General features: G+C 43.7%; 1 protein-coding gene across 24 annotated transcripts in view; it reads left to right on the forward strand.

Annotated features, from left to right (window-relative positions):
- The window catches only part of FBRSL1 (fibrosin like 1), a 791,192-nt gene that overhangs the window by 758,913 nt on the left and 9,856 nt on the right, over positions 1-22,423 (forward strand). For 9 of the 24 annotated variants that reach the window (XM_060269604.2, XM_060269610.2, XM_060269605.2 and 6 more), the window contains 7 exons: positions 2,420-2,515; positions 10,518-10,589; positions 10,701-10,739; positions 12,257-12,328; positions 12,653-12,736; positions 15,317-15,449; positions 19,686-19,769. In XM_060269604.2, the coding sequence (XP_060125587.2) occupies positions 2,420-2,515; positions 10,518-10,589; positions 10,701-10,739; positions 12,257-12,328; positions 12,653-12,736; positions 15,317-15,449; positions 19,686-19,769 (580 nt within the window). The remainder of the gene's footprint in view (positions 1-2,419; positions 2,516-10,517; positions 10,590-10,700; positions 10,740-12,256; positions 12,329-12,652; positions 12,737-15,316; positions 15,450-19,685; positions 19,770-22,423) is intronic. The other 15 variants (XM_060269606.2, XM_060269611.2, XM_088659358.1 and 12 more) reach the window with 7 other exon arrangements.

Here is a 22,423-nt window from a genome sequence, read left to right on the forward strand (position 1 = left end):
ATCCTGCCAGTCTTAAAAAAATAAAATTTCTCACCTGTCACTTCAAAAACGCTCATTGATAAGAAGCCAAAAAATGATGCAAACAGCCACTGCCATGCTAGTGTTAGAGATTACTCTATGCAGAAGCAATAATGGCATGTCTGGTGGTTGTTTCTTTAATTGGGCCAGTTTTGTCACAGTAAAAATAAATGAGCTTTCACGCTAAACAAGATTCTTCAGCCAGTCATCCTGATATAAATGATAGTGTCTGAATTCAAGCCTTTCAGCAACACTCTAGAATTGTTTGCCTGTTGGTACACTTACTGCCTGCCCTTGCTCTGCTGTTCCTTTTTATCAGTTGCTGCATCAGAAGCAGCATCCTGGGACCGCATACTGTGGAAAATTAAAAGTGTGCTGATAATAGTGGACTTCATGGTTGGCAACTGTGGTAATTACCTTGTAACTGGGAGGCAGATAAAGATTAAAGATGCCAAGCTGGCTGCTTTCACACTTGCTTAAAGTGGCATGTTTGCAGGAGAGCTATAATAGCAGAATTAAGAATGGTAGCAGAGGCTAATTTCCCCCCTCTGGTAAAAATGAAAGCTTTCCTTTCTTCTCAAAAGAGCATCCATTGTCCCATGGACCTTTTGCTTCTTATAGACATCTATTGGAAATGTCTCCTCCCCCCGCCCCTGAGAAAAGCATTTAATGCTTTCTTGAGGACTGGCAACCCCACCTTGAATATGTATGTAGAAAAGAGGCTTGACAGCTGTTACTACAGTGACATCCTGCTCTGGCAAAAGCAGGACCATTACAAAAAGTTCCAGGCTGTATAATCAGGTGCATAAGCAGTTCTGTGCAGTTGGACAGCAATCACAAACATAGGATTGCTCATTCTGAGAATCTCTGCTTTCGTTTGTTAAAAACAACAACCAATTTTCTAGCACTTAATGCTCCAAAGATAAAACTAAAAAATATATGGATAAACTACAGTGGCTGCACACAGCAGGCCTGCTCCCATTGTCTAAGGATGGAAATGTAGTCTTTAGAGCACTGCGTCCTTCTCTTTAGGTCTCTCGAGCTGAATAAGGAAATACTCTTGGTTCAACAACTAACTGTAGCTTGCCTTCAGGGCAGTCTTGAGCAGGTCGCGCGCCCTGGCACTGAGGGGCAGAGATCGCTCCGGCGCCCTCGCAGGGCGCAACATGGTCCCGGCCTACCGGCCCGGCGCCCTGGCACACCGCACCACCGGGGGTCTACCTAGAGTCGGCCCTGCTTGCCTTGATGGTGTGATGTCTAGGGCATCATATAATGCTAATGCAATATGTCCTTCATATCACACACTGATTGTGGTAGCCCTTCCTGAACACCTCTTGCTGATGCCATGATTCCAATGAAGGATTTTGTAAGTGATCTGTAGCAGAGGTGGGAAACTCTTTTGAGCCCAAGAGCCGCATTTTGTCACAGGGAACCTTCCAGTGGCAATATAACATTGATGGGTGGGGAAAGAGGCAAAGTGGGCAGGTCAATACATGTGACTTTTACCTCTGTATAGTAGGCCACATTACAACTACACAAAAGTGAGTCGTTTTCCACACACACACACACACACACACACACCTCCATCCAGGAAATGAAAGGCATTATAGTTCAAGCAAGGCACAAGCACTCAAGGAGGGTGCTTCTATCCATTGATAGAGCATGAGACTCTTAACCTCAGGGTCATGCAGGAATCTTTTGCTCAACATGCGGCTCATTCCTGCACTGCAGAGGGGTGGACTAAATGACCCCCGTGGTCCCTTCCAACTCTTCAATTCTGTTATTCTAGGGTGCAGAGGGATGTGACCTTGGGAGGGGGCAAGGCTTATAGGGATTCCCAACATCCAGCTAGAAAGGCAGATTTAGGCTCCTGGCTTAAGGTTTCCCACCCCTGAGCCACAGTAAGGGTAACATTTGTGGTTCACTAGAAAGGCCACATACATTTTAGTGCTGGGAGCTGCTGAACACACTGGGTAAATTCATCATTGATACAAACCAAGTCTCTCAGAAGCGGCCAAATGCAGAAGACTTGTGTGTTACTCAGAAGTAGAAATGCATCCTCTTTAGAGATTGGATAGCAGGTCACCAAGCTTGCAATCAAAATATTTGTAAATGTGATTTGAGTGAGTGCATGATAATGGTATATTCCTTTAAAATAGTCTTCTCCTTCTTAAATGATACAGCAAAATTAAAGTGGGTGAGTTCTTTGTTTGCTAAATACGAGCTCTTGAAGGAATCGTGAGTTAGGCAAGCTCCCCCAGCACCTAACCAATAAAGGGCTTGAAAATAGATTTGTTAATTTTTGTTTTGGAAAAAGTTCCCACGATTTGCACCAAACTTGTCTCTCACATCTATTACTTATCTGTAATGTAATAACCTCTCTCCTTTTCTCTCTTCCTAGTTCTTTCCAAGCTATCCTCCAGCAATGCCTGGGATGCCACCTCTGCTTCCACATTCAGGTCCTTTCGGGTCACTTCAGGGAGCATTTCAGCCGAAGGTACAACTTTATTATGGTTTCATTTTTTTCCACAGGCTCATTTTTGTTGTTGTTGCCCATACAAAAGAAAGCATGGTTAAAATGTTGCTGCAATATAAACACACATGTGTATTTCTTGATCAAATTATTATTTTGACTAGGCGCATCTGTTACCCTTTTGCAATTTGTTTGATTGTTAAAGAAAGTAGCTTTTTTTTTTCAGGGAGGGAGGTGGAATCTCTTGCTGCTGCTGAGCTAGGTCTCCCTAGTACACAGGTAGCCATTGTGGTGCTCTCCAGATATTTTGGACTCCGTCTCTCTCATCGGCTCCAGTGTTTGAGGACTATGGAAATTGTAGTCAAGGGTACCATACTGCCCTCCAGATGGGGAACCTTTGGCCCTCCAGATGTTGTTCAACTACACCTCCCATTATCACCAACAAGCAGGGCCAATGCTAGGGGCAATGGGAGTTGTAGTTGTTGTAGTTCAGCAAAATCTGGAGGGCCAAAGGTTCTCCACACCAGCCTTTAAAAAATAAAGGAACGTGTCATTGCACTCAGCCCACCTCTTGCAAGTGGGAAGAGAATTGGGGGTCATTTGGGGGAAGCATTGACTGTGATGACCTTACACAATTCTTTTAGTAGAAGCTGCATAGGTGATGTTAGTTGGCAGCAAACAGGTCTCCCCAATAGCTTCTGGATTGGGCTCCACAGCTGCTTTGCAATACCTTTTTTCTATAGGCAGGTATTTGAGGGATGGAGCTCTTTTTCTTCATGTGAATATTTTATTGTGTGTGTACACTGTAAGAATTCTGGATGTGTGCACATGGGGCAAAAATAGCCAAGTGCAGTGTCTTTTTGCATGGTGCGGTATATGGGTATACAATAGGGGCGTGCATCAGTTCTGTGTGAGGGTCAAATGATGAGGTGAATCAGAGGTCTCCCCTCCCCCCGAGTCAAAGTGTGATGTCAATAACACTTTGTTGTTCAGAATCCCCACAAACTCTAGTGTTGTCTTAGTTTCCTATGTTTCCCAGGGTCCATGGGCTTTGCAAAAAGTGAAGCTGCCCATAATACTGCCTGTCGAGCACCAAAGAGCTCTGGGTTTGTTCGTTTATTTTGCTAAAGCACATCCATGGGGAATTTTTGTACAAATTAAAAGATTCCTTTCAGGGGGCTTTCTTTTATTTTGTTTTAAATCCTGTGTTGCTTTGCTCTATCCAAAAAACAAAGCAGAACCCTTCAGAACTCTGCAAACATTTCATCCACTTTCGTCAAACAGGAAAATGTCATAGCCATTTTTACATTCCCCATTATAGTGAATGGGGAATGCAAAGCTTCATTTTATACAAAGTGCCTTTGAGCCTGAATTACAGACTGAAATGGAGACAGAACAGTTGAGTTTTAAAACACACAGATACGCATATAAGGCGAATTGTTGGGCCCGTGCACACACCTAGCATACAACTTTTCCCCCCTTACACCTCCGTAGCAAAAGACTCTGCATACCAAATGGTTCTGAAACTGCAGCCACTCTCAAATTGGTCATCAGACAGCTGCAATGAAACTCACCAGCAGAACCTACACCATCTGTGAAACTGATCAGCTAGGCTGCAGCCTCTGTTTGCAATTAGCCTTTCCCTCACCACTGGGTAACTAGCATCATATAGGGAAGCCAAGTGAAAATAATGTAGGCAGCCCCAACTGTTTCATAGAAATGTGGCTTGGAGGGGCTGGAGTAGATGCTGGCTGTTTATCAGAAGAGAGTGCTACACTTCAAATAAGATTTTTTAAAAAAAACTTAAGCAAACTAATATGTGCTTAGACAGATTACCGGTAGCCTGTGTGGCATCCCTGTTGTCTCTTGCAGACACCCAAATCCTGAAGCAGTTTTGCAGACATGTCAACTAACACTTAAAATTCTGGACAACTTCTGAAATTGCTGTGCAGAAGAAAAAGACCACATTATTCTGCAGTAGGGCTCCTAGTGTCGGTGTAAAGAGATAACTTACCCTCCATGCTCTGGAGCGGGAAACGGGGCCAGGCCAAAGGAGTGGTTTTGCTCCACTGATATTGCAGAAACAACCCAACAAACAAACCACACAGATTTCTGTTTGTTATTTTTAGGGGGCTGAGATCTCCAATAGCACCAAGAGATTTAGGCATCTGAGGGTGACCCTGTACCCCTTAAACACTGGCACCCCCCCCACCCAATGTTAGCAAACAACAAACCCTACATATAGCATGGAGAGTGGCCCTAATAGTGTTGCAGTAGTAGGCTCAGCTAGTTTTTTACTGTCTCTCTTACTATGTTTGTTGCTTAAAAGCTCTCATGGTGCCATGCTTCAGATTCCTTTCTTTCCATTTGTAAAGTCTTTATAGAAACATGAGTAATGTGATCCGAGCTGTAAAAAGTAAACCCCACTGAATTCAGTGGGACTTAATCCTGGGTAAGTGGGTATAGAATTGTAGTGTAGGATTGTAGAATTTTAGAAGGGAGAGGAAATGTAACCCCCCCAAAGCACCAGCGGCTTCTGCAGACATATCTCCATGCAGAGATAAAAGGAAGAGCATTTGCCGAAGAGGCAGCCTTGCTATCTGCATTGCAAATATACATAAAATTGTAGTCTGCAGTACGAACGATAAGCTTAGGGTTCAGGTGGAGCCTTTCTTTTGTGAACTTGCATACATGAGTGGGAATGACAACGTTTGTGGGAGACAGTGATGTAAGTGCCTGTATTTCCATGCTCCCATCTCTAATTTTCAAAAGCATTCCTGATCTTAACATAACTTTCTGTGCATTTATTGCCCAAGGAGCTTGCAGGACGGTTCCCCCCATAGCAAGCCTGTGAGAGTAAGTTAGACTGAAAAATGGCGAGTGGCTTAAGGTCACCTAATGAGCCTCATGATTAAACAGAGGTTTGTTCACAAGCTTTCCTGGTCCAAGTCCAACACCCTGTTTGCTGTGGCACAGTGGGTCTGATTCTGAGCTGTCCCTCACTGGTTGTAACCCTGTTTACCCTCTGCTGGCATGCAGAATGCGTGCCCAAAGGGATGATCTTTGCACAGCCATTTTTCCCCACTCAGTTTTAGCGCAGGATGTGGGTTTGGAGGAAGAGGATGCCTCTTAATAACTGTGGTTGCCGCTTCCCTGCAGAACCAACTGGATTGACTCAATCAGGGGTCTTCATTTCTTGATGGAGTAATGCCAGTTAATACAACAGCTTCCAAACCTTTAGGACAACAGCTGATGCACTACTAGACCAGGGGTAGTCAACATTTTTATACCTACCGCCCACTAATGCATCTTTCTTGATGGTAAAATTTCCTTACGGCCCACCAGTGCTCGATGGAGGGAGGATTCAGCTTGCGCCATAGAGCCCCCCTACAGCCCACCTAGAATCCTGAAACACCCACTACTGGGCGGTAGGGACCAGGTTGACAACCCCTGCACTAGACAATAGTCATCCTTTGTTTTCTGTCTTTATTACCAAGCTGTTTCATGGTAAGTCAGACCAGTTGTTCAGCAAGCCTAGTGCAGTCGTTGGGACTTTGAATCTAGTTTTTTTGCTGTTTTTAATTTTCTTGTTTATATATTAATTTTGCAAATTTGTGGGCTGCTTCACAGCCTGATTGCACGGTTCTTTGCTCCAGATTGCTGTTTTCTGCTTGGTTTCATCATTAGATGCACACCAGCAATATAGAGTGGGCTTAGGGATTTCTTGCAATTTCATTTAAGCCACTATTTAGAAGGAAGGAATTTGACTAGAAAATCCACCCTCTTCACACCTCATAAAATTGGTCCAAGACAACCACTGCTTCCTCTGTCGGCCCAAACTTGTTTTCCATATTCTTCTGCAATGCGCTCCAGCCGTTGTGAGACTCCATTTTATGAGCACAGTCCAGATTAGATTAGTGGGTCCCTACTCCCACCCATAGCTGCCAAGTTATCCCTTTTTTACAGGGATTTTCCCTTATGCTGAATAGGCTTCCTCGCGAGAAAAGGGAAAACTTGGCAGCTATGCTCCCACCCCAGTATTATTGCCAGGTTTGAAGGGCCCTGGTCAAGGTGCCCCCCATGAGGCTACCTCCCCCCTTGCCACCCTGTCCAGTTAATTTTCTCATTCCACCCCCATTCCCCATGCACCCTTGCATGGGCATAGCCAGGATTTTTGTCAGGAGGCAAGCTTTATGTTGGGAGGGCAGAACCTTAATTAGTTAAGTATTTCTATTTACCAGTATGTACTTGATTTAGGGCTACGTCCATGCACCCTGGGCTTTCTGCTCCCCTGCCCCATGCCACCTTGGTCACTCCACTCCCCCACTACCTGCTCTTCTCTTCTCCCATTTCTCTCCCCTGTGGTCACTCCACCAGAGTGGTTTGTGTTTTCTTGTTTGCTTAAATGTGCATTAAGATGCCCTGGTTGGTTCAGTTTTGAACTGAAATGGTAGGATACTGGTGTTCTTAAATAAATGGAACTCCGGCAGCCTTTTAGGGCTTTTATCTAGTCAGTTTGAGTTCCCCCACCTCACCCCACCCCACTTCCCAACAACCAGACTCTAATCAACGTGAGGCAACTGGTTGTATGAATGTAGTCAGTGGATAAATTAGTTCTGAATAATTCTGTCCCATAGGGATGGGGGATCTTTTATCAGCCCGAGGGTCACATTCCGTCATGGGTAACCTTCGGAGTGGGGAGCATGTATCAGTGGTGGGTGAGGCCAGAGGCAAAAGTCAGACAAATAAGAAATGTAACACCGGCCTTTGGGTAGAAGGCTGCATGCACAGTTCAAAGACATATCCCAAGGAGGCAAAAGCGCCCAAGGAGGGCACAGAGCAGGGCAGTCAGTAACATGGCCTGGGGGAAGTCCCAAAGGCCAGATAGCAAGGGGTGTGTTTGGCCGCAAGGTTGTAGGATCCTCACCCCCTGCTGTACTGTGTGTACAGGAGATGCATAGCTAGTATTCTCTAACAGCACATGAACCTTCCCCAAGGTGGAAAGCAGTCCCCCAGATTTACAACATTGTGTTGCTATATTTGACTGAATGGGGAGCATGTGGACGCACCTAAATTATCCCAAACTTGCAGCGATAATGATTCATCTCCTTGGAGAAAAGATAAAGCTGAAATCCACACAAATCATCCTAACCTTTTTCTTCTCAAACTTTCCTCTTCCTCCCATGTGACTGCCTTAAGCCCTAGATCATCATGACAGACACATTCGGTGGCTGACCATGGCATAATGAATTCTGTCCTCCTTGCCCTGTGAAGCAAGGAGTTTGTTTTTGTTTCCCTCCCCACTTCTCATGTCACTTCCCCGAGGCCTCATATGTAAATCCCCACCACATGAATCCAACCTGACTGCAAACTTCTTAGCTACTTTCCCAAAGGCCATTTCTCATGAGCTAAGAACTTGAAAAGGTCAAAAGTATTCAATTTACTTTGCCGAAGGAAGCATTTCCATCTGTCTTCAGGGGGACAGAAGGACCAAAGGGCACTCTATCACTCACACTATTAATGTGATGTGACCTTAAAATGCATCATAGCTGTTATTTTTGCCTCCCTGCCCATCAGTTCACAAAAGGGGCCTGACAGCCCTTCCGCTCATGGGGGAATCTTCCCCCACCCTCTCCTTTGCACACACAACTCAGGATTCTTTCGTTGCATCCTTTTGTTCTTTTTCTTTCAACTTTTAAAACCATCCTTGACCTCTCATACTTAAGTTACAGAAGTATGTTTGCAGGTTTCTCCTTAAGCCTCCTTGTTTGAAATCTGACAGCAGTTTGGCCCGTTTAATCGGTTAACTGCCTAGCTAGGGAATTAGCTAAACTTTCTGCGCTCATCTTGAGGAACAACAGGTGCAGTGCCATGGGAAGGAAAAGACTGATTGCTGGCTCAGAGCCCCATTCCCTCCAACAAGCCAAGACTTGGGACCGATCATGCCAAGTTGGATGTATAACCTCAGGGCTTGGTTAACTACTGTGCAGAATTGCACCCCAGGCAATAACAAAAAACAAAACACCTTTTGGTGTTCTATCCAATCATACGCTATAGTGTGATTTCTGGTTTTCCTACTTCCTCATAGATTTACAGGCCACTTAAAAAATAAATCTAAGTTTCAGAACAACAGCCTTTAAACATGCACAGTTGCATCCATAAACAGCTATCGCTCCTGCTAAAATAATAGAGGGAATTAGCAAGGTCCCAAGGCAAATGGATGTACAAGCTCAGTGGTGCAATTTCACATGTATAAAAGGCAAAAATGTGTCTTCAGTGAAGGAGGGGCAGCATTGTTGCTAGGAAGAGAAGAATGCACAAGAATATGTGTGCTCATCTCCCTTTAATGAGGCAAAACCTTTTTTGCACAAAGAAGCCAGAAAGTGTAGCACACATCCTGACTTACATGTAAAATGGGCTGTACCATCCAAAGTTGACAGCCAAAATAAAACATTTTTTAAAAAAAATACATTTATGTCCAAAAGAGGGGGTGGGAGCAAAACAAATGTGGCTGCTTCTAAGAGTCTATAGCAGGGGTGGGGAACTTCTAGTCTGGGGCCAAATGCGGCTTTCCTAGGACTGTCTCTGTGCAACCCTAGGCCACAAACCCCTCACCCAAACTTGAAGGCAATTTTGCCTGGCTGGAATGTGTCACTGAACAGTGCTAAATCCTCCTGCTTACCTGGACGAGAGGTGGGGTGTAGAAACCCCAAACTTTTGTATAGCTGGAACTGTGCAAAGCAAAGATTTGCATTGGTTGCTCGACCTGCCTTTTGCCTCCCCCCCCCCCCCGCCCCCATTAGCATCTGACCCCTGGAAGGTGGCACACGAGGGGAATGCTGCCTGCAGACTAATAAAGGTTCCACATCCCTGGTTTCTAGCCACAGGCTATATGTTAACTGTGGGAAGAGCACTGAACGTTGCACAGATTGCCACGAGGCAGCTGCTTGGGGGGTTATGAAAGGGCAGCAAATTGCTATTCACTTTTATTATTGTTCTTGTATTGATACCACCAGGGAGGGGGGAAAGGAGCTTGTGAGATGTTCAGTGCCGGCTGCCTAAATATCTTAACTGACCTTGGTTACTGCACTCCTTGACTGTTCTGAGGGTGCTTTTTGCTGTTCCGCCTGAGGCAGCAAATTGCTTCCTGCTGAGTATGATGGGTCCCTATCCCATGGTGAACCTATTCAGAAGTCAACTTTAAGAAAGTTTGGGACACAGAGGCACAAACTATTTATCATCATATGCCCGTTTATACTTTTCTACCACATTTCCAGGATTATCTCTACAGTCGTGAGCACTGGATGCTTTTACAATTGGGATTCTCAGGATAAAGCCTATGCACCCAATTAAACATGCCAGGGGGTGAGAACTCCTCTCTCATCCCCACCTTGGTCAGAACAGGATCTGTCCCTAGCTCTGCCACTTGCTAAGCAAGTCATATCATTTTTTGTGAGCACCTCATTCCACAACAAGACAGGGTGAACTAAAAGTAGCACCACATTAACCCGGTTCAAGAGCCACTCGCTTATTTATGTAGTGACAGCAACTAGGCAGCCAAAGGAGTTAGTACAACATATGTCCTATATCCCAACCCCATAAGAAGTCTGGCTGCAGAATTCAGAACCAGCTGAAGTTTCCACGTCTCTTCAGAGGCAGTCCCACACACAGGCTGTTAACAATAATCCGAACAACAGCCAACTAAGGCATGAATCACTGTGGCCAGGCTGGGAGGTTCCAGGAAAGGACAGAGCCAGTGAAATCAATTTTGGTTGTGCAAAGGTGCTCCTAGCTACAACAGAGGCCTAAAAATCCAGGCCTAAGGCTTAGGTCCATGAGCACCAAATAGCAAATATGAGTTCTCAGAGGGTGTTTAACTGAAACACTTCCTACAAAAACATACTAAGCTACCATACTAAGCTAAACTGACTCTGCAAATTTACAAGCTTTATGTTTCAACAGGGTCACATTAAATCATGGCTGGAGCAGTGGAACTTTTATTTATTGTCTTCTCCTTTCATTGCAGACTTCAAATCCTATTGATGTAGCGAGTAGACCTGGAGCAGTACACCATACTCTTCTGCAAAAGACGCCAGGGGTATTTATTTCCTTCGTTTATTGTCATCTATCTCTCGAAATAAATTCCTTTTCCTCTGTATGTGTATGATCGAATTTTCAAAGCTGATCTGTTTTTCCATATTTTCCTTAGGTGTCTGACCCCTATCGGGCTCCAGTACGAGTAAGTAAGGTTTGTCAGTGATTTTTTTTAATCTACCTTTTCTTAAAATATAATTTGTGTAAATGTAAAAATGTACATGCATGTGACATAAATCTGTTTTGGCACTTCTTTTGAAGTTGATTAAATAATACTCTTGTTTCGTACGTCACATTCACTTTCTGCTTCAACTTTCCAAGTTAGCCCAAATTCTACAGTAGGAAAAGCTAGATTCTGCTACCTGCATAAATTATGCAAATGAAGCATTTGCAGTACTAAACAAATTTTCACGATTTCAATCACACCATTTCTTAGAGCCTGCAATCCAAAGGAGGCTTCTCCTTCATGAATTAAGGATGAAAAAAATCAATGCATGTGCAATGCTCTGGATTGTGGGAAGAATAAAATATGCTTCTCCCGACTCAAGCTTCTTTATATGTTTATTTTATATATTTATCAGGCCTATCCATGCTCTTTCCTCTTAAGGGATTTTCCATTGAGAGTGAAGAAGACATAGTGATTAGTCATCATGGCTGTACCTCTGAACACCAGTTCCGGGGGGGGGGGGGGGACAACAGTGACAGAGTTATTGCCTTCATGCCCTGCTCATGAAAATAAGATGGTGAACTAAATTAACTTTGGCCTGATCCAAGAGGGCTCTTCTTATTCACGCCCCATGGTTTTTATACTCCTCCCCCCCCCCATTATCTGATTGACAAAACTACATTTCAAAAGTGCAATCTAGTAAAAACTATGAGACCAGCGAAATTCAACAGATCAGCAATGGTGTGATTGTCCTTCACTTCTGAGCCATAAGCAGGAGCCTGTTTTTCAAAGGCATGAGAATAACAAAATGCTTTACCTGTCTCCTAAGGGAGGCAAATATTGGGGGGGGGGGTTGTAAATGAAGCTTATAGGGGCACCTAACCTAAAAAGTCCCTGTACCTTGTGGATGCTAATCTTGCATCCAAAACACACATGATACCCTGAGCTTCACTAACAGATCTTTGAACAGGGTGGGATTGCATCCTATGATCTGATGCTCTCCAAGCTGCACAAAGGAGGAATTTGTTAGAAGTAATCTTCCCTCACATGAAAACAATACTGCATATTTCTAAATTATACAAACCAAATCAATATCCAGCACTGTGAATGACTAGTCCTCTTAATTATTATATTCTATTAAATTTCAAAAATTTCACATATACACTCCAAAACATAATTTTTCTTTGATTTTTTTTTTATTCCCCACCCGTTTTCTGTGGTGTTTTTAATTTCTCCCCCTTGATGCACTCAGTCTTCTCTCTCTTATGTCATGACCACCATACAGTCTCATTCCTTCTGTTGCTCATGGTTCAAATCCTGCTCACGAATTTATCATAGTACAATATTTCTTTAAATACGCCAAAAAAGGCTTCTATTCTTCCACAAAACAATCATGAATGACTAGTCTCTTTTCACGCGCTGAGTATTGTCAGGGGGGGGGGAATGGCTCCAGATTGCTGGTATTTTAAGTTAAACCTCCATTTTTAAAATCCATTTGCTTGCAGAAGCCTGGCAAGTGGTGTGCTGTTCACGTACAGATTGCCTGGCAGATCTACCATCACCAGCAGAAGATAAAGGTAAATGAGCATATTTATTCAGAGATGATGAGTCTTTCGGCTTACATGATATGTTCCCCCTGCTACTCCCACCTGATAAATAAGTAGCTTCTCACGGCGTAGCTTCAGTTTGTAAGGTGTGAAATTAATTAAGCCTTTCTGTCTTTTAACATCTACCGTAGAGCTTTAATTGGTTGTGCTTGTCTGGTGGGGCAGGGCAGACTGGTAGCAAAACAAGCCAAAGGTATAAAATATGCAACCGAAAGGAGATCAGCTGGGAGGCTTGTGGGGACGGTGGGGGCGTACAAAGCACACGTGTTTAATATCATTTCCCTTCTGCACTAGTACCTCCTGTGGAATATGGAGTGCTATCCTGTTCAGAGTGAAATGAGCGGTACGGTGAAGGACATTTTACAAAACATAGAGCAGGCGAGTAGAATGACAGTCATTGTGTCAGAGGTGCCTGGGGTTTTTTATTTTGTGGTATTGTGTGGAGGGGAGGGATGGGGGGAGACTGGAACTGGAGAGGTGAGAATGTTAGGAGATGGTTCACCTTTGCCCAAGCAATTCGTCTAAAGCCCTTAGAATCCAGCACTTGGAAGATTCCAGATGTCAGTTTTCAAGGCACTTCACTGAGTGATCTCAGTGATGCTAAAGGCACTTCTCATGGGGGGGTTTTATTGAGTCAGACGGGAGTTAAATTCCACACTGAGACCCAAAGTGTGCTAGCTAGAACATCTTTTATAATATGCACCAATAAGCGCAATTAAAGCCATAGACATTTCATTACCATGTTGCAGAATTTCGGTGAAACTCTTGGGAGGCAGCTATGAATATTTCGGGTGATATAGGGGAGGCAGAAGTAGTGTCCATGCAAATGGGGAAGTCCATTAGCAGGAGTTGTTAAGCTGTTAGCTTCTAACGGAAGAAACTAAATAACAGATCGGCCACAACACTACCTGTGCTTCAAAATCTCGGTTTAGCAACAACCACGGATACAAATGCTGAACACTCTGTGGTCGATTAATTTCTGTAGAAGTTTTACAAGGCACATGTATTTGGGAGTTGCAGAACCATAGGATCCTAGATGCCTTGAATAGATTTTAAAGTTTTGATTTAAGAGCCAAATTACTTGTTTTTATGCCCCTCTCTTCATTATCATCACCACAACCACCTTGTGCTTTGCTCATTAATCCATCACAGGTATTTACTGCCATAGCTTAGTAACTAATGTCAGGGGGAAAGGCAGAAATGTGGCCAGTCCACAACGCGTTACAGAAGTGGCAAGTAACCCTTCATTTTAATAGAGCTGGACTGCGCACGTTAATCAGGTTCAATGAGTATACCGTTATTTTAAGCAGAAACCATTTAAGAGCCGCACACTTTGGTAGCAACTAATAAGCCTGGAAATGGAAATCTGCTTTTCTAACAACCTTCCATACTTCAATATTACCTGCTTTTACAGTCTTGCTGTAGTGGTTAAGGTACACTAGCTTTTATATATTAAGGGAGTGTCAGGACCAATATGTTCAGCAGCCAGGGTCATAACTCAGTGCCCAACCATTTCCTTTGCATGGTTGAGGTGCCACAGCTTGACTTCCTGATAGCTCTAGCTACATGCTGTCAGGTGGCTGGGCTGAGCAAGACCTCCACCTGAGGCTCTTTAAAAGTAGATACCTTACTATGCTGATTTTGTGTAAGATCGTTCTTGGTATCAAACATAAGGTCGTTTTGCTTGACAGTCTGGGTGGAACTAGACATTACAGGCAATGTGCAGCAGATGTCAGAAACAGTGGCCCCTTCTCCCTGCCACCTCCCCAATTAACGTCTAATAAAAATTGTATGACAGGATAATCATCATGCTGGGAGTTTCCCCACCCTTGTAAAGAACAGTCAGTGGAGTGAGGGGGAAACATGAAATGCCATCAGTTCATGTTTTTCGTTTTCCTACCCCAGGAGTAGCCAGTGTGGTCCCCTCCGGAAGCTGTGAACTGGAGCTCCCATTGTCTCTTTCCATTGGCTATGCTGTCTGAGGTTGATGGGAGTTGGGAGTGCAGCAACATCAGGAGGGAACCATATTGATTGCCCCTGCCTTTCACATTACCAGGAGAGGAAGAAGAGAGGTTGGGCTGCTCCTTTTTGTAGCAGCCTTTCAGCTCCCACAAAGTTTTGTTTATTATTCCATTACTTATGCTCTCTGCGGTCATGGAATTTATGCCATCCTTTCATAGGTCATTTATAGCTGTTGTTCCTTATGAGGAAAGTATGAAGCTTCTGCTTAACCTCCATGGATAAACTTGAGTGTCCTCCTAACAAATGGGCACTGTTTTTGCACACTTTGTCCTAGGCTAGTTTTTATCAGCACGTGAAAGGATGCTCCATCCTCAAAACATATTGAAATAAACAGGGCTGTGTAGTGCTCTGAATGCAGGGAGCAGATTCTTCCCTCATCCTCTTCCTTTTCCATGAGTCTTTCATGCTGCGCTTTCTTTGCCCCAGGAAAGGGAATAGCCTCCACAAGCCTCTGTCTTTTTCCGTCTCCCTCTCTGTGAACTGAACTGAAGCAACCAAGCATGCGACTCTTGTCATCCAACTCTTTGAGGGTTAGTTCTGTCTGCAGCTTTCAGCCTGTGGAATATGTTTGTGCCGGGCTGAGGCTGCAGACTGATCCGAGGGGCGCACGACTCACTCAGCATATCACATTGCATTCTCCTGCTGAGTTAATGCCACGGGGCTAAGAGCTCATTTCAGAACTTATTCATGGAGGAGGAGGCAGGCAGGCAGGCAGCTGAGAAGCTGTGGAGTGAAATGGCCTCATAGAGGCTACTGTCAGAGCATGATTCTCAGTATGAGACCTCAGATGCTGCCATCACTCTGGCTAACTCTCCCTGGCGGTGCTAACACAGGCGTGAAGTACGAGCCCTTTTACTGCTTCCCCCCCTAACCCTTTTCTCTGTAGTAAAAGAAAGAAAAATGTATAATGAGATTTTTTTTTGTATCCTTTGACAGCAAATGCAACTGGATCCCCACAAGCTAGAGATAGGTGGGAAACTTGACCTGTTCAGCAGACCTCCTGCCCCTGGTGTGTTCCCAGGGTTCCATTATACTCAAGATCTCGCCCGGCCACTCTTTTCCACCACAGGTGAGGAGGAATGAGTGTTGAATAAGTATGGACATATGTGTTTAATTGTTCTCTTCCCCTCCCTTTTACTCTGTGCAAAATTTTGTAATCATCAATATGTGTGCACACATGGCCAGAAAGCTTTCTTCCTCTTAAAACCACTAGTTTTATAAACATTGAAGCCTTGGACCAAAACGCCCAATCACCCAAATAACCCTGTGCAGACTCAAGTTTGGCTGGATCCTTTCCTACTTCACAAATCAAAGTAATTCTCTCTCACACATTATACCTAAAATAAGAATAAATGGCATACAGATGTAAAACAGACACTGTCTCAATGAATTCTGAATATCGTATGGCATAGATTGTTAATTTCTTCCGGAAGCCTAAATTAAGTAAACGTACTTTCAGATGTCTATGAGAAGACAATATGGAGGATGCCCATTCGTATCTCCAGTGAGAAGGGAGTTCCACAATTGGGGTGCTTTGACAGAGAAATAGATCTATTAAGGCTTCAGCTCTATGCACACTTCTTAGGAAATAAGCTCCACTGAATACGGTGGGGCTTACATTTGAGTAAACATGTATAGGGTTGCAGAGCATAGGCAACAGATTAAAGGAAGCCTTCATTTCAGTCCCAGATAAAGGACCCCAACCCACCTGTGAGTATATTAATCACAAGAGGGATTGGACTGTAAATCTCAATAAAGTTGGTTATCGGAGGAGAGCGGGATGAACAAACATTGTGACTCCTATAGAGAGATGAATAAATCTTTTACTTTACAGTATCTAAGGCTTTCTAGTCACTTTATGGAACAAGAGTATAGTTGGGGTGAATCATGGTGTCTGCCGTATTGCCTTGTTACTGCAAAGACGTAAGTTATCTTAGGCCCACCTGGCTTTGGGATGAATGTTCCGCTGCCTGGCAGACATTATATTTAATAACTCCCCGACAGCCCACAATATTGTCCCTGGCTTTCGCCAAAGGTTTTCTTTTTCTTTTTTCTTTTTTTAATTCTTATTATTATCAGCCCCATGTAGTCAAGTTTGTAAGCTGTCTCCTTTGAAGAAATCTCCCATCCGTTATACACCTTCTGAAATCCTAGAGGATTAGAGAGATGACAGCCTCCATCTGTCTCAAAGCAGTCGAGCAAGTTGCTATGTTTATAGATAACATCGCGTCCCGCTAGCCATGGCAGCATTTCTCTCTGGAGTTTCCTTATCTCGTTTTCTGGTTGCTTAGAGCCAATTCACTCGATCACTTTTCAGTCATTTCATGGTGAGCCAGTGGTTTCCATATCATGTTCCTAGGAACCCAGAGGTTCATCAGAATGCTTATCAAGGGCTTGTCTTCCCCTGCAACATATAGTCACCGGAAAGGCTTGGGTGTGTTCTAGGGCAGGCAGCTTAAATCTATTTGTACCCAGGACTTGCTCCAATTTGAAGGAACTCTTGGCAACATGCCTTCTCCTTTGTCCAAACCTAGACCAACCTTCTCCTTTTGACAGTAGAGTCTAAATATCCCAGAATGTCTCACACCTGTAGAGACTGCCTCTCTAGAACATGAGCTTGCATGCTTGGCCAATAACGGACACCAACCTTGGTGTGCAGACACAGCTGTGCAGAATCTCCTGCAATAACAACAAAAATGCTTTTGGACTTTCCATGGGCATATGGTTGGCCACTCCGAGAACAGGATGCTTGGAGTACATTTGCAAGTGGCCCAATCCAGCAGGCTTTTCTTATGTTCTCGGCCTATTGTAATTAAAACAAGCAAACGAAACTGAAATATTCACCTGACCTTCCTTCCCTTTCCCACTCCAAAATTTAGAACGACAAGTTTCAGAGCAGTCCATTGTAATCTCACACCTACAAATTTGAATTGCCCAATACTACACCTCTTCCAGCTTACTGAAACGGCTAGACACATGTTTATAACTAGGTCTCCATATCACCATTGTTTGTAAGAGTCAAAAGGGTTTCATCCAACAAAGTTGTTCCATTCACACAACAACTTATGCTTTGTACAGTGGAGTTTCCCCTCCTTCTCCTGCCTCCCCCTCAATTCTGTTCTGACCCTCCGGAGATGGTTTCTTTTGGGGGGGGGGGTCCCCCACTGCAGAAGATGAAGTCTCTGTGCAAAGAGACAACTTTGTCGGATGCTACTCCAATTCTTGCTACTTGTTCACACTTACCTGAACTGCTGCCGACATTGTTTTAGGAATCTCCATGAAGAGAAACAGAAATGGAAATGACCAGAATAAATGCAAAGTACAAGATGGTAGATAAACTTCAAAAAGTTGCAGGGAGGGGGAGAGAGAGAGAGAGAGCCAAAAGATTACTGAGCATGATGTACCATTTATCATCTATGCATCCATGCTTTTTAACTTGCATATTAGATTCTGCCTAATGCTGATAAAAGGGTGCTGCTTTGACACTCCTCCTGCTGAGTTGAAATCCTGCTTCACTGCAGAAAGGCATGCCATTATATATATATTCCACCTCCATTTTCCAACAGGAATAAGAGAAAAGTGCTTCCCTCTCCATTTTGAATGACCTTCCCTTTTCCACTAATGCCTGTGCCATGATCCTGTTCATTTGAAGTCTCACCATATGATAAATTACGAATAATAAAACAAAACCACATATGACCATTCCCAGTGTGAGAGCTGCTCAACTTGTCTTTTGGCCTCCTGTAAACTGCATTTTGCATGACTTCACAGTATGTGCTGTAGGAATATTGTGTTTGATCTTGGAAGGCATTTTCCCACATCTGCTAGATTTACACGATGGCCTTCTGGCAGCCAGGAGGGGTGTGAAAAGAGCTCCAGCACGCAGCTGACTGTGAATAGAGACAACACACTGTGTGTCGGAAAGCAGATTAATGAGTAAATGATAAGGCTAAATATATATATGGCATGCTCTGGTCCATGGGGTCACGAAGAGTCGGACACGACTAAATGACTAAACAACAACAACACACCACACACACACATACATATACATATACTGTACAGATAGATAGATAGATAGATAGATAGATAGATAGATAGATAGATAGATAGATAGATTCCATCTCCTTGATAGGGGTAGATTGGAGAGAACCCAAAGTTTTTTCAGATTTGTTAGATGTTAGGTGTCGTGGGATTTTTCAAGCCCAGTAAAATTCAGCCTGGCAAACAGGAATTCTCAGCTAGTCGAGCAGGAGGAGGAAATAACACTCAACTGAGGGCTGCTTAGTTGCTGGGCCCTCCAAGTCCATATTTACCCATCCCACGCCAAGAGAACCTGTGCTCAGAAATGCCCTACTGTCATGATTTTTGTAACTTTAAAAAAAATGCTTCTCCCCTGCCCCATACTACATGAAGCATTAGCAGAAATATCATTTCTCCCAACTATTTCTCTGCAACCTAAATACCAAAAACGAAACCTGGAACCCTACGCCAGTCAGCAACCAGAGCTGATGATGCTAGTAGAGTGGCTAAAAAAAGGTGCTGTGAGGGAAGGAGTTTCTGGTTCAAATCACATACCAGCTACAAACTCAAAGTGGCATTTAGGAGATTGCATTTCTGCTTGCCTGCTGGAATGATCTCCCTTCTCCTCTCGGCACACTGTTCTGGAGGTTCTCCTGATGCACTGGAACAGATTTGGGAAGCTGCGCTGGCTTCTACTCACACAATGGGTTAGCTCAACATGGCCCCAAAACACCTTACCCCAATTCGTCGCATGCGGATACTGGTCTGCCATTGAATGCTACTGCAATGGTTGCTGTGAAAGCACTTTGAACACTTGAAATCACTACATAAATGTGAAGTGTTGTCATGAAAGCTTCACTTCATGACATTGGCCTGGGCCCGTGTTTGTCTATGTATGTTGCAATGGATCATGGACACACACACACGGATAGTGATCCAGCCTACCTAGCTAATATGCCAGTTCTTAACTTGCTGCAGCCACATTGAACCTTTGGACTGCATCAGCGAGGCTGAGAGGAGGTCTTGTTGTCTGGGCAGCACAAGACCTCCATACCTACTGCCCAGGCTTGTGCCCCAAGGAGGTCACTTTGGTGCTGACTTCACTCTCAGAGGCACACTCATTCCATTGTGTCTCGAGACAGATGCATGGCAACAACTGACTTGGGGTTGTATCCCACATTAGTAACACTTAAGTGTTGACCCATTAGGTACTTTTTTCTTCCTGTGGGTATTCTGCAGACATTTTTTAAATATAAAGATCTCTTCTTTCTTGCATCCACAGGTTCTGCCCACCCAACCGCCACTCCTTTCGGCCCTTCACCTCATCACAGCAGCTTCCTGCCTACTAACCACTTGGCAGGTAGGTGTAAGTAAACTCTTTCATCTTTTATCAATAATGCTGTATATGTGTCTTGGCTTCCTGTGCATTAGCAATGTTTTTTGTTTTGTTTTTAAAAAATTGTCTAAAAGCAGAGCAGGAGGTTTAGCCTCTACAACAGGCATCCCCAAACTTCGGCCCTCCAGATGTTTTGGACTACAATCCCCATCTTCCCCGACCACTGGTACTGTTAAGTAGGGATCATGGGAGTTGCAGACCAAAACACCTGGAGGGCCGCGGTTTGGGGATGCCTGCTCTACAATAAGGGCAATTCCTAAGCAACATTCCCCACAAGAAATAGGAGGGGAGGGGGTGCTGTTTATATAAGAGAATTGGAAGAGACAGAAGTATCCTCCGAAGCTGCATTGGTTTTCAGGCTGCCTTCCATATACATCTGATAAAAGTTTCAGAGATAGCAGTTTCATGTCAAATCAGATTCATTTCTCATTGGAAGATCCACCAGTGTTTCCAAGAAACCCAGAGTGGCAATTTCTGTCCTTCCAAAGCTGAAATACTGGGTTGTGTGTAATAGTGTTACCAGTTATTACTTGCCAGGCAGTACAAGAGAGCCATGAGTTTTTTTCTTGGAAAAACTTGAATGTTTAAAGGACATAAGAGAGAACAAGACCGGGCATTGTGTCTACAACAGTACATACAGGACTGATACAGGGATGAATTAGCTCAATTGTGCCATCTTCCAGTTTTCACAGGGCTGGCAAGGGGGAAAAAGAAAACATTTGAAATCACCAAAGACAAATATTAGCTGGTGCACAAATGGCTTTTTTGTGCTCCCTAAATTGTCCCCTGGAAGTGTGCTGAAGATCAGGGTGGGCAATGCAGGGACTGTGGACTGTACACAAGCTCCCAGAGCGTGTTCTTCACTATACACCATGAACTAAAAACCAAAGAACTGCCTTGTCAGATTTGACCAAAAGGTCCTTCTAGCCTCTGGCCGCTCAGGTATCTCTGAGAAGCTCACAAGCAGGACATGACAGTGATAGCCATATCTTATTGCTTTGTCTCCAGCATCAGGTTATCAGAAATATATTGCCTCTCATTTTGGAGCTCCCTGTTCTTAACTCTCCTGGGCAGTAGCCATTGCTGCACCCAGTGCTATTTTTCCTAGAAAAAGAGGTGTCAGAACTCACCCTCAACACCTCCCTTGTTCTCTTATAATGGCAATCCTGCCCACCTGAGAGGTGCTGCTGGAAAAAAAGCCCTGGCTGCACCCATCCTTGTATTAATTTGCCAAGTTACAATTCTGATAATCTTCATCTTGATTTCTTCTTTCCCTCATACTGGAAGAAGCAGATCTGAACAAGTGATTTGAAGTTTGCAATAACATTTTCAGTGCTGAGCAAGTCACCCATCTCTGTTATAGATAGAAACTCACACTTGTAGCTGTGTTGACTCATTCTGATTTGAGCTAGTGACCACATTGGTAAAAAACTGCTAGACAACACTTGAGCCTTTTCCAGTTGTTTCCAGTATGGGGCAGGCAATGGAGTACAGTAATTAACCCACACTGCTAGAGCAATTAAACTAATCTGAGTCATCCAAAACTCTTCCTAGTCAGTCAGTCGGTTGCAGTCTCTCGCGGAGTTTGCTGAGATGGTGCGAACTCAACTCCTAGATAATCCTTAAATTAAGCATAGTGTTTACATAATTCCATAATAGGGAAGGGCGGGGTATGAATTAAAAATTATTATTATTATTATTATTATTATTATTATTATTATTATTATTATTATTAACACATTATTAGAGCTATCCATTTAGGGTTCTAGAGTTGACCAAGAGGTGCTACAATATTCATGCCCATAATATGCCGTTGTGGGCGTGGTATTAGATGTCTGTGACTCTCACTCTCATCCATGAGTAGTGTTTTGTAACTTAAAAGAGTATTTAATCAGGAGTCCAGGTCATGGTGCCATTTTAGCTAGTAACTCATTAAAAGAAGAGTATACAACTCACATATATTATGCCTGTTTGTTCTGCTAGAGCAAATAGTATGTTTTTGCCCATGGATTCCTCTAAGGTCAAGCAGCCCTTTCCAGAGTTTTAGCAGCTCTCAGAACTTGTGGGTTCCATAAGCAAAGGACAAGGAAAGCAAATGAAATATACAGATGAAAATGGCTAACACATATTTCCAGGGAATGGGGTGTCAAATTAATGCAGTAACACTTTGATGTGGGAGTTCCTAGGTTATGTCAAATTTTAGCTTCGTAGCTAGGCCTATATAGTGTAATGAAGGCTGTACTCCTAGACATGCTCACCTGGGAGCAAGTCCCTGGGGCTTGCTTGTGAGTAGATACTGTATATTCCGGCGTATAAGACGACTGGGTGTATAAGACGACCCCAACTTTTCCAGTTAAAATATAGAGTTTGGGATATACTCGCCATATAAGATATACGACCCGGCATATAAGACGACCCCCAACTTTTGCAAAGATTTTCCTGGATAAAAAGTAGTCTTATACGCAGGAATATACTATGTGTAAAATTTGTTAGCCTACATAATCCAAAGCAGAGGGATAAAGAGAGAGGATTAGTATATGTATCAAAAAGCCACTTTATGCCTGCCTGAGCTTCTTGCCTTGGCATCTCCTCCTACCTGTTTGCCACCTCCCCGCAAAAAAAAA

The sequence above is a fragment of the Zootoca vivipara genome, chromosome 16 (assembly GCF_965207765.1).
Source record: "Zootoca vivipara chromosome 16, rZooViv2.hap1.1, whole genome shotgun sequence".
NCBI lineage: Eukaryota > Metazoa > Chordata > Lepidosauria > Squamata > Lacertidae > Zootoca > Zootoca vivipara.